The sequence below is a fragment of the Hyla sarda genome, chromosome 11, assembly GCF_029499605.1.
Source record: "Hyla sarda isolate aHylSar1 chromosome 11, aHylSar1.hap1, whole genome shotgun sequence".
NCBI classification, from domain to species: Eukaryota; Metazoa; Chordata; class Amphibia; order Anura; family Hylidae; genus Hyla; species Hyla sarda.
The window spans coordinates 33,789,173-33,801,685 of record NC_079199.1 but is presented as its reverse complement, the minus strand read 5'-3'; the positions used below and the strand labels follow the sequence as shown (position 1 = coordinate 33,801,685).

The window sequence follows — 12,513 nt, the reverse complement described above, 5'->3', positions numbered from 1 at the left end:
GGGTTGTTTTCCATTTGTTTTTGTTTTTTAATTGCTCAAGCATGGTGAAAAATCTAAACAAAACAATCCCCCTGCCCGTTTCCCTATTAATGCAATAAGGATGGTGTCCATGTACTAATCGCTACTTCCTGTTTTCCTCTCGACACACAGGAAATACCTGCTTGGCCAGTCACCGGTGGGACTGGCGCCAGTGACCCATCTGAGCCTGTGATTGGCTAAATGGCCATTTTCTTGTGTTTAGGCAGGGAAGTGGCGATCAGTAGGGACGAGCAACAACAGAACAGTAGTTGCGCGGAAATGTCAAATGCCCACAGCTTTTTATGATTTTTTTTTTACCCAGTCTGGCTACTTCATCGGCTGTCCTACACACATTATTTAAGCTGCCCACTCCCATTTTATTTTATCGCCGAGTGCTTCTCTTAAAACACCAATTAAAGGGGTGTTAATGATGGCATGCAGCTGTCTGCAAAGAGGATACTGGGAGTTTTTATTTTTGGTTCACTTGAGGCAGCATGAGGTTTACAGTACAGCTGTCGCTATAAATCTGTCTACACGTTCATTGCTATATGGTACAGTTAAAATATAGCACCATAATGATTTTTCTATTAGCACAGACTTTATAATTAATTCAGTTCATAACATGATAAAATATATAATGGAATTCGTCATGATTTTCACTTGGTTTTGATATTTTCTTTAACAAAACAATTAAATGGTTTGGACAAAAACGGCAGTAACTATTTACTGGTATCCATAAGAACAAATGTCGCTTCTCCGGCCAGTGGTTGGTTGCCATGGTCAGCAATAATAGCTTGAGATAATTGACACACATTCTCATGCATTGGTTATTTCCACCATTCTTATCTAGATTTATACAATACTTTAATCTGTACTTTTTGTTTTGCTAATTCCAGGAGAAAAATACATTTAACTTATGGGATGGTGCCATCCTCAGATATGGGGAAATATTAAGGCTTACACTTTCTCTGCAGTTTTTTAACCTATGCATTTTCTTTGCTGATGCCAGGAGAAAGATTCCTTTTCCTATGGGATGGTGCCACCCTCAGATATAGGGGAAGCATTGAAGAGAATGATTGAGGGTGTGGGTGACACACAGCCTAACATGGATGGCTTGGAGCCAAAGCCATCAGTGGTTTGTATACCCCAGGCATGGTGTTGGTGGCTGCTAGCGTGAGAGAGAGACTTTTTTTTTTATAATTGCACAAAAGAAAAGTTATTCCTACCTAATAGCTCCCTTCAGTGTTAGGGTGCTTTCACACCATGTTTTCAGCCTACAGCTCCTGGATCCGGCTGGGGGAGGGGAAAACTGTGCACTCCCGTACCCCAGCCGGACCGGCGCTGAAATCCATTGACTTTAATGAGCCGAACGGAGTCACCCTTTGAGTCACCAATTGAGTCACCGATTTTCGACACATATCCGATTTTCTCACCGGACCTAAAACCGTAGTATACTATGGTTTTAGGTCCGGTCACAAAACCGGATACGGGGCAGAAATGAGCCGACCAGAGTCAAGCGGTGACTCCGGTCGGGTTATTAAAGTCAATGAATTTCAGCGCCGGACCGTCTGGGGTACGGGAACGCATGGTTTTCCCCTCCCCCAGCCAGATCCGGCAGCCATAGGTTGACAACGTGGTGTGAAAGCACCCTTAGAGACCTCTGGCCTTAAAGTGGACTATGCTAGTGACATGTCATCCACATATACTGCATGCCATCAGACAACCGCCAAAACTCATTCCCTACCTGGATTGTCAGGTGCAAAGATTATTACAGGGGTTGGATGAAGTAACTAGAATACCAGGCCCCCCTTTTTTTTACATAACACAGATGAAATACATGAAGGAATAGACAAATATAAATCAACTATTTAGCCAATGGAGTTAGAATTGCCCAATAGAATATGAAATATTCAGTTACGTCTTGTCTTTGACTTTATCTTCAAGGATGACTATCTGACCCTAAGACTGCTATGTTATTGCATCTCAAACCATACAAGAACTCCCACCATGCTTAAAGGGGTTATCCAGGAAAAAAACTTTTTTTATATATCAACTGGCTCCAGAAAGTTAAACAGATTTGTAAATTACTTCTATTAAGAAATCTTAATCCTTTCAGTACTTATGAGCTTCTGAAGTTAAGGTTGTTCTTTTCTGTCTAAGTGCTCTCTGAGGACACGTGTCTCGGGAAACGCCCAGTTTAGAAGAGGTTTGCTATGGGAATTTGCTTCTAAATTGGGCAGTTCCCGAGACACGTGTCATCAGAGTGCACTTAGACAGAAAAGAACAGCCTTAACTTCAGAAGCTCATAAGTACTGAAAGGATTAAGATTTTTTTTATAAAAGTAATTTACAAATCTGTTTAACTTTCTGGAGCCAGTTGATATATAAAAAAAAGTTTTTTCCTGGATAACCCCTTTAACAGCAAGTATAAAGCAGTCAACATTGTGGGCTTTATCCAGTGATCTCCAGACATATACACATGACAAAAAGGGGAAAAAGCATAACCCTGGAAGCTCAGAGTATTTCCCATTTCCATGCTTCTAGTATCCATGTTGTGTGGTTGTTGAGCCATTGAACACACTGTTTTACATTTTGTGGTATCAATAAAGCTTTGGCTATTGCATCTTTGCCATGGATATCATTTGTGTATAGTGCACCCCTCACAGTTTTCACTGGTACTGGTGCCCGTAAACTTGCCTTTAACTCTGCAGTAATTTGAGGGGATGTAGTTTTACCTTTGTTGTCTACAATTTAAGGAAGTGTTCTTCTTTCCCTCTTTAATCAAGTTCTGACTTTTGACCACAGCTACTTTTGTCTGCAGATGTTTTGCCCATCTTTGTATATGATAGAGATATGTAAAGGAAACATTGGACCCGGTCACACTCACCCTACCAGGCACAAACCAACAATCAAAGCCCTGACGTATCACGCACCTAATACAAATAAACAGATTTTTAGAACAGTACAAGTAATAGTTTATCAACAGCGATATAAGCTACATGACTGAGAAATAAAGGGGGTGTTAGGTGTTACCTGGTGATTGCAGGTGTGTCAGGAAGAATTCAACTTGACTATAAATAGGAGTGTTCTTGTTTTTTTTTTTTGTTTTTTTCCAACCTCTGTAGCTAGTGACTGCAAATTGTGAAGTTGCATGCCCTTACCTGTAAAACCAGACCTACATTTGTAGTATACGTTTGTGTATAAATGTTGTGTGTGTTTATACGGCTACTTTCACGTGATCAGTCATGTGGTCTGTTCGTTATTTCTTTCTATCTCCTCTACTGTGCTGAGATCCAATCTTGGTTTTAGTGAAAGATGGATCTGAGAACACATTGCCCAAAAATCAACTTGCCATATTGTTACTTATAATAGCTGTATACTACTTAATGATGCATGGATTGTTTTATCCTACTATTGCATTATGCCTTTAGAATATTAACGCTATTGTTTAATATGGCTGAGATGTTGTTTAAGCTGCTAAATTTCTTTATGTTGTAGGCAATTGTCCCTGCACAGTTTGAGACTCGCATGGCCAGTGGACTGGTGAAGGGCCATGCTTATTCTGTCACTGGAGTGGAAGAGGTATAATGTTTGTATGATGATAAATATTCCTGTCATTGTTTCTACCTATGGCTTTGCTGGGGGGATATAATGACCTTCTAAATTAATTATTACATTGTAATAATAAACTTGTAGATGACTTCCCTTGTCTTTAAGGTTTAATTCCTTCCATTGTAAATTTGGAGTTTTCATTTCACTTTCTGTAAAACAATATAGACTAAATGTATATAAGTAAATTCCATGGTTTCCTGAATGCTTTTTTTAATGGGGGTTTCCTGGACTTTAATGTTGATAACATCCAACTTTATTATCACAGCTTAGAATGTCATTAAATATTAAAAGATACCATACTCACCTCATTGATCCCCTGCCTCTCACTCTCCAAAGTTGCCCTGGTCCTATTAGTCTCTGCACTTCCTGGTTCTTCTTGACACAGACATGTGACTGCTGCAGCCAATCACTGACTGAAAAAGTGAACTGCTACATCTGGCACATGTCCATTTAGGGAGGAACTACAAAAATACAGATGCAGACAGAACCTGGGGAGCTTCAGAATGGGTGTACAGCAGGAGACTGATCAAGCGATTATGACTTCCTATATTATTCTTCGCTGTTCTAAAACATTTTTTAATTTATTTTTGTAACATAGTTCCAGAAAAAAAACTATTTATCATTCAAATTATTTATAAAAAGTGGTCACAGAATGATACAATAACTATATTTACCATATGGCAGACAGCATTCAAGGGAGACAAAGTAAAGCTGGTGCGTCTAAGGAATCCCTGGGGACAGGTAGAATGGAATGGATCCTGGAGCGATAAGTAAGACAGTCATATTGCTTCTAGCCATTAAATATATGCAATTATACAATTTTGGTTACATCAACACTTTATTCTGTCCTGCAGCTCTAAGGAGTGGGCGATTATTGATAAATCTGAAAAGTCTCGTCTACAACACCAGATAAAAGAAGATGGCGAGTTTTGGTAGGACGAACAGTTTGATGGCCTTTTCCTTTTCTCATATTACAGTGTAGCTCTTCATGTACTTTGAATTATTACAGAGCTGGTGCTACATATATCGTATAACAGTAAAAGAATTACTCGCATTAGAAGCCAAATGGACCAGACACCTAGCAACTAGGAAAACAAAGAAGCCGGCACTACCGGAACTAAACCATAGAGAGGAACGGAGAAATATGGCGGGACCGGACCAGATGGTGTGATCCTGTAGCGGTGGTGCTCAGCCAAATAGATAATAGCGATTCAGCAGGAAGACAGAAGAAAGAGACGACACTCACCATTCAGGAAAACTTCTTTATTCACTCGGCGGTGACATCAAGCGGGATACAGGTGGGGGAGCAGGGTGGAGGAGGGGCAACCGAGACAAGTTGTTTCGTGCGCCTTGCGCACGAAACAACTTGTCCCGGTTGCCCCTCCTCCACCCTGCTCCCCCGCCTGCATCCCGCTTGATGTCACCGCCGAGTGAATAAAGAAGTTTTCCTGAATGGTGAGTGTCGTCTCTTTCTTCTGTCTTCCTGCTGGACCAGACACCTGGCTGCCAACTAGATTTAAGGTGTTACTATTGTTATACAAATCCTTTGATGTATCAAAAGATTTGACTCGTCAGGATTCTAGATCAGAGACTCCTACTGATCTATAGACATAGTCAAGCAAAGTGCGATGTGATCTAGAGATTGTAAAAGTCTCCCCGACCGGTAAAAATTATTAATGTCCCTGTGACATGTCAAAAGTTATGCATAACGATAGCAATGCTTTGAAGTTGGTATCTAGAGGCCAGTGTGGACAGGTCAGAAATTAAAAGGGTTATCCAGGAAAAAACTTTTTTTTATATATATCAACTGGCTCCAGAAAGTTAAACAGATTTGTAAATTACTTCTATTAAAAAATCTTAATCCTTTCAGTACTTATGAGCTTCTGAAGTTAAGGTTGTTCTTTTCTGCTCTCTGATGAGACGTGTCTCGGGAAACGCCCAGTTTAGAAGCAAATCCCCATAGCAAACATCTTCTAAACTGGGCGTTTCCCGAGACACGTGTCATCAGAGAGCACTTAGACAGAAAAGAACAACCTTAACTTAATACATCAGTATTATAAATGGCACATGCTAGAGATTTTGTATTAGGGCCCAGCATCGCCTAGTTTTAGCTCTGTTTTCAGCCAATCACGACACAACCTATTATGGCTTAATGATGGGGACATCTATTCTTCTCTGTGCATATTTAGAAGGGGTATTGTGGTGACAGCATGAACTTGTAGGTATCTGCAGATTACAATTTTGCTAGTCCTCTACATCTAAATAGAGAAACATATTTTTTTGTCAAGTGGTTGAAGGTGTTAAATGTTGTCTTGTAAAATCATTGTATATTTCTGACTCTTTTAAATCCAAAGATGGAGACAGCCACAAGTGATGCTTGTTTGCAAATAGTTGCTAAGAAGTAGCACAAGACTCCAGTGAGATACTTGATATATCATAGAAAGAAATGCAAAAAATGTGGCGCCATAGTCCCTCAAACTAATAGCCTTCAATAGATATAGCAGATAAATTCATTCCTATCATAAGTTGCTGGGTCTTGGGTTAATACACATTTGGGAGGGAGAGGGCCTACTCACTGGAGTAAAAGATGTGCAAATGTAGAGATGCATTACTGTATTAAAAAGGGGCCAGTGCAATGCATTTCTAAGCTGATCCTGTGGCAACCGTATGTTGTGTCCTGTATATCTTATTAGCCACAATTGCACTTCTTCCTTACTAGTTGCAATGCAGTTTCTGTCCCTTTTTTTCTGCAATTGCAAGATCGCCCTAAATCTCCCCGTCTTATTTAAAGGGGTTATCCAGGAAAAAACTTTTTTTTTTTTCTATTTCATCAGGCTCCGGAAAGTTAAACATATTTGCAAATTAATTCTATTAACAAAAATCTTAATCCTTTCAGTACTTATGAGCTGCTGAAGTTGAGTTGTTATTTTCTGTCTAAGTGCTCTCTGATGACACGTGTCTCGGGAACCGCCCCAGTTTAGAAGCAAATCTCCATAGCAAACCTCTTCTACTCTGTGCAGTTCCCGAGACAAGCAGAGATGTCAGCAGAGAGCACTGTTGCCAGACAGAGAACAACAACTCAACTTCAGCAGCTGATAATTATTGAAAGGATTACATTTTTTTAATAGAAGTTATTTAAACATCTGTTTAACTTTCTGAAGCCAGTTGATATAAATAAAAAAAAAAATGTTTTTTTCCTGGAATACCCCTTTAAAAGCCTATTGTATATAAATGACAGTCTGATTTTTGAAGCTTTTCATGTTGAATAAAAAATAAAAAAAAGGTTGGACTTGGAGCTCTCTGATGTACTTCTTACATAGGTTGAGCCCCACCTTAAGCCTGGTTTCAGGGAAGTGTGATACGGCCACAATTCCAGCCTGGATGGAGGTCTAATGGCTTGAACTGCAAGTATAGGGATCTATAGGAATGCAATCAGTTTGTATCATTACACCGCAGTCAGAATGGGACAAATCCTTTTGTGCATATTACAATCTCCCTAACCCCAGTGAAAAAGATTTAGATGGGCACTGTCACTTAAAAAAAAAAAAACATTCCCATAGAGACTAATCAAAAGTTTAATTGTTTGAGGTCTCTGTGTCCAGACCCTGAGCCATCACTAGAACAAGCCGTGAGACGTGCACGCTAAGTACATTCTCTCCCAGCTATGTGTAAGTGACTTCTATAGTAGTTTTAGGGGATGGTCTCCTGTCTCGTGCAGAGAGCAGGGGAGAAACAGCCCTCAGCGCCGCACTTCTCCCTGCTCATTTTAACAATCTTTTGGGGTATAAATACCTAGAGGGTTAGGAAACCCTGCTTAATATATAGTATTGCTGTAATGATTGCCTCCAAACAGAAGTTTAAAGGGGTTATGCAGTTTAAAAAAAATGTATGGCCTATTCTCTGGATATCAACATTAGATTGGTGGGGGTACAACTCCAGACACCCCGACTAATCTAACGATTTAAAGGTGCCACAGCCTCTCCAATGTTTACCTGAACTCATACCTGCATGGCCATGCTATTAGAAGTGGTGCTACAAGGTACCTTGCACTGTCAATACTAATAATACGGGTACATGCGCTGGTAAGCATTGAAGGGGCTGCGGCGTCTACACTTCTTCAGACAGCTGATCAGTGGGGTTGTCAAAAATCAAACACTAACCAATTTAATAGTGATCTAGTATATGCTATCAATTTTATAGGGTTGGATAACTCCTTTAATTTTGACAGTCATTAACATAGCCGGCAGATCAGGTGGTACTGTTGCCAAGGTGACTGCACAGCACTGTCCAAAGATCTCCAGCAAAACTTGTCAAAAGTACTGCCCGACCCACCAGCTGTATCTCATGAATAAGGCTTCTAGCAGATACAGAGAAGTCGCCCAATATTGGAGATATTCTTTTAATGCAAACAATAGAGGATCATCAGAGCTAATATTTGGAATCTCTTAACGGTTGGACACGTTTGCAGTCACTATTTAATTTCATTGGTTTCACTTTATCTTCAGGATGTCATTTGATGATTTTATGAAGAATTTTACAAAGCTAGAAATATGCAATCTGACAGCAGATGCTCTAGAAGCAGACCAACTCCAGACGTGGACCGTGTCAGTGAATGAGGGGCGGTGGGTCAGAGGCTGCTCTGCTGGAGGATGCCGGAACTTTCCAGGTGATAGTTCTGTTACTACATACAGGTATCATATTTTATTGCCATTAGAGATAAAAAAAACAAACAAACAAACGAACAAATTGAACCCCTTAAGGACAATGGACGTAAATGTACGTCCTGGCGCGTGGGTACTTAACGCACCAGGACATACATTTATGTCCAATACATGACACGACCCTGATGTCCGCCATTAACCCTTCAGATACCGTGATCAATACAGATAACACCATCTGCAGCAATGCAGGCGTTTAAATGGTTGATCAGATCGCCCGTGACGCTGCTGCGGGGATCCGATCATCCAACTTGGAGGCCGGAGGTTCCCTTACCTGCTCCGGTCATCATCCCAGGGTCTTCTTCTCTGGTCTGACATCGAGCAGACAAGAGAAGAGGATCGCTGACTATACTGATCAGTGCTGTGCATAGCACTGTTCAGTATCTGCAATCAAATGATTGCTATAAATATCACCCCATAGATTTAACAGCAACTGGGTTATGGATCAAAGAATGAAAAGTTTTGACATGTTCCCTTGTTTCTCCTCCTGGTTGTCAGACTATCTATTTATACAAGGTTTCATAAATGTTTTGACCAGAACTGCAAACTTCTTGTGCATGACAAAGGGCAAGAACACCAGAAAGATCTGTCTACAAAAGAGTCTCTCCTCCATTTGGAGAAAACTGGTTTGGCTAGTATAATATAGTTTTCTTCCTTATGGAGAAGACCTAATTTGCATACATCTTCCCATAACGCAATCTTCCCACAATATTGTATAACAAAAAGATGTATAATTTGAAAAAGCAGCTAATGTTATAATAATTTCAAACATTTACAGACACTTATTGGACTAATCCTCAGTATCGTCTAAAGCTCCTAGAAGAAGACGATGACCCTGATGACAATGAGGTCGTCTGTAGCTTCCTAGTGGCTTTAATGCAGAAGAATCGCAGAAAAGATCGGAAAGCGGGAGCCAATCTTTTCACTATTGGTTTTGCTATATATGAGGTAAATATAAATGAATCCTAATCATATAAAGTAACATAGCATCAACAATACTTGTAAATGGTACTGAAAGCATTCTTTCACCAGTTTAGACCAAACATTAGTAAAGTGGTATTCCCATCTTGTAAAACCATGACTACCCAGCACCCTCCAGCATGATAGCGCCTGCCAGTGGTGGCCAAGAAGCTGAAAACAGCTGAGCCATCTGTCTTTCACAATTTGCAAGACTCCCATTGACCAGGAAGCCATGTTTTAGTGGGATAGGAATACCTCTTGTCAGCTGTGTCATTGATCCCGATACCAGTTGTGCCAGACAGTCCATCTAGTATCCTTTTGCTGAATATTTAGCAAGAATATTAAGAAAGCATTGTGCTACTCAGCTTTTTTGAGACAGTAGGCGCATGTCCAGTCCACTGTACTGCATGTTAGCTCAGTAGTCGGCTGTATTTTTTGTTAGCTGCTATTAGCCAAGTGACAAAATATATATTTTTTGCTATTTGGGCTATTAAGTCCATCTGACTAAACAGGCCACCATATTATGGTGACAAAACTGCTTCAAAACTTTCACTGCCAAGGATGTTTGTACCGTAATACAGCTTGACCATAAACACTTGCTGTGGCTAGGTTACAAGGCAAAGAGTTACGTTGAAAAATCTCATACTTATCTTTCTCTTTTTATTTTCTTTCAAGGTTCCAAAAGAGGTATGCTGTAAAAGAGAAGCAATGATGTGCTGAAGTTTAACTCTTGCTTAACATAGTAGATCCCATCCACATGGGTCTAGATGCAATGCTTAGGATGTCCTAAAAATATGTTAGAATCGGCACAAATCTAATTTAATCCTATTGTAACACACAATTTGGCTTCTTTAGAATCCAGACATTTTAACATGTATTGGATTAGTTTTGTACCTGTATCTGTACACTGAGTAAGCCAGAGGTAAGTGGTGATGCTGTATGCATCACAACTACCACTCACTACATTCCCTTGGTTGGGGCTTACCTACCAAATACATTTTTTGTTCTGTCCAGAATCAGATTACAATTTTGAGCCTAATTTTAATTCACAATAAGATGGAAAGCGAATGTTCTAAGATAACAAGATAACACACACTTATACTCAGAAAACCTGATCTTACTTGTTATTCAATAAATAACAGAGAGGCAGTGCAGCTCAATCAACAATCTACTCCGAGGTTAACTGGTAGGTCTGAAAAACCCCAAAAGACCCAGAAATGAACAGGAGAAAATATATAATCAAAGATAATTATATGACCAGTCCTCAAAAAGTAGTGAAAAGAGAAAAAAGAAAGAAAAGGAAAGAACAAGGGATAATGGTGATAGTGATTAGGATAAATATATACGATAATATGTGAGTGAATAAATAAAAATCTGAGTGGAAAAATAGGGGTGATAAGAATGAGCTATTAAGGGTGAGTATAAAGGGTTTATAAGATATCAAAAAGAGTGAATGAGTGCAGAGTGATAATCGGAAAAAATGAGGGTAATACCCCCATTTATCCTAATCACTATCACCATTATCCCTTGTTCTTTCCTTTTCTTTCTTTTTTTTCTTTTTTCTCTTTTCACTACTTTTTGAGGACTGGTCATATAATTATCTTTGATTATATATTTTCTCCTGTTACTTGTTATTCAGTTGAATAGGCTGATTCTATGTGATGTGTCAATATCTACTTTGGGAATACAGAACACCACGGAAACGTATGCATGTCCACTTTGTGACTGGAGGGGTTTTTGTAAGAAGCAGAAACATTTCCTAAAAAGTTTTGTCTTTTCTTCAGACATGCATGCTATTAGATTGTTAGTTCCTTTGGTGTGTGTTCTATGATTTTCTATTACATTACTCCTTGCTTGCATATGTTGTATTTTCCTGTGCTTACTTCACTAGCTTTAACCTATTCATTCTCATATACGCACCTTATACTGCGGTAGCCTACATTATACTACTTTATGCACTTCACATCATATTTTTTATGAACTGATGGCATTTGCTCAGACTCAATAGTCATTAATCACAAAGGACAAACCTTTTACATTGTTGGCCTCTTTCAAGGAAACTTTCAGCTTTTATCTCAAGTGTCAGCGCTTGTGTTATAAGTGGTCATCCCTCTTCTGACTGACTTCAATGAAATTTCGCTCAGAAGTCCTCTCAGTTGCATCATAGGGACAAGCTGAGTGTTGAGAACTTGCAGGTCCCGGCCTTGAGTTCACATCGCCCTTCTCCACTAAGATTGCAGATAAGAGCTTTTTTAACAAGCTAAAGGGTTTTTCAAAGGACTGCAATTGCTTGAATGACACTCTATCCATTCCTGTCTACTAACTTCAATAGTATTCTAACATATAGGGGGACATTTATTATTGGCTTTACACCACTTTAATGCTCTAAATGTCCCTTAAAATTTTGTGCACTTTTAAGCATTTTCAGTAGAACATCTTTCAAAGTTGCTTACTGTATAGTGCACTGTACACCACTTTCTACAGTGGAGCTGTATTTATTATTTGCACAGATTAAATTTAGAATTGTTTTTTTTTTTGGTGCAAAGCCTAAATTTTTTTGGCAAATCTACATCGCCTAATAAGACACATACAAATATGTCAGAGCGCAAAGCTTAAACCTAGCTCTGCAGCTCACTGGTTTCTATAATTGTGCAGAATTTATCAAGTCTGTGCACCATTTTGGTAAATTTTAAGAAACTGTGTAAAAAATACTCCAAGCAAACTGGTAAATCTGTACTACCTCACACCAACATTAATAAATGTCCCTGATAGTCCTCACTGTTTGAGTACAGAAATCAGAATTATTCCTCTATACTAAATATTTCTCCTCTTCCTTTAGATGCATAGTAATAAGCAGCATCTGCAAAAAGACTTCTTTCTGTACAATGCATCCAAGGATAGGTGCAAGTCATATATCAACATGAGAGAGGTTTCCCAACGCTTTAGACTACCTCCCAGTGAATATGTCATCATCCCCTCCACTTATGAACCTCACCAGGAAGGAGATTTCATCCTAAGAGTCTTCTCAGAAAAAAGAAATGTCTCAGAGTAAGTCTATGTGTATCTTCTTTATGGCATGTGGATTCCTATAAAGCAAATAATATATCATAACCCTCTCATCTGAGGTTTACCTAGAAGTGGGGAACAATCAAACTTTTACTTACATGAGTTGAGAGACATGTATCCACCAAGTTTAATCTCTCTTA

The 12,513-nt window shown here is 39.2% G+C and overlaps 1 protein-coding gene across 2 annotated transcripts in view; it reads left to right on the top strand.

The window, feature by feature from the left end:
* CAPN3 (calpain 3) overlaps positions 1–12,513 on the top strand; it is a 98,674-nt gene that overhangs the window by 43,551 nt on the left and 42,610 nt on the right. The window contains exons 6-13 of one of the 2 annotated variants that reach the window (XM_056546786.1): positions 1,028–1,153; positions 3,516–3,599; positions 4,314–4,399; positions 4,484–4,561; positions 8,135–8,295; positions 9,126–9,295; positions 9,983–9,994; positions 12,147–12,355. In XM_056546786.1, the coding sequence (XP_056402761.1) occupies positions 1,028–1,153; positions 3,516–3,599; positions 4,314–4,399; positions 4,484–4,561; positions 8,135–8,295; positions 9,126–9,295; positions 9,983–9,994; positions 12,147–12,355 (926 nt within the window). The remainder of the gene's footprint in view (positions 1–1,027; positions 1,154–3,515; positions 3,600–4,313; positions 4,400–4,483; positions 4,562–8,134; positions 8,296–9,125; positions 9,296–9,982; positions 9,995–12,146; positions 12,356–12,513) is intronic. The other variant, XM_056546785.1, reaches the window with a different exon arrangement.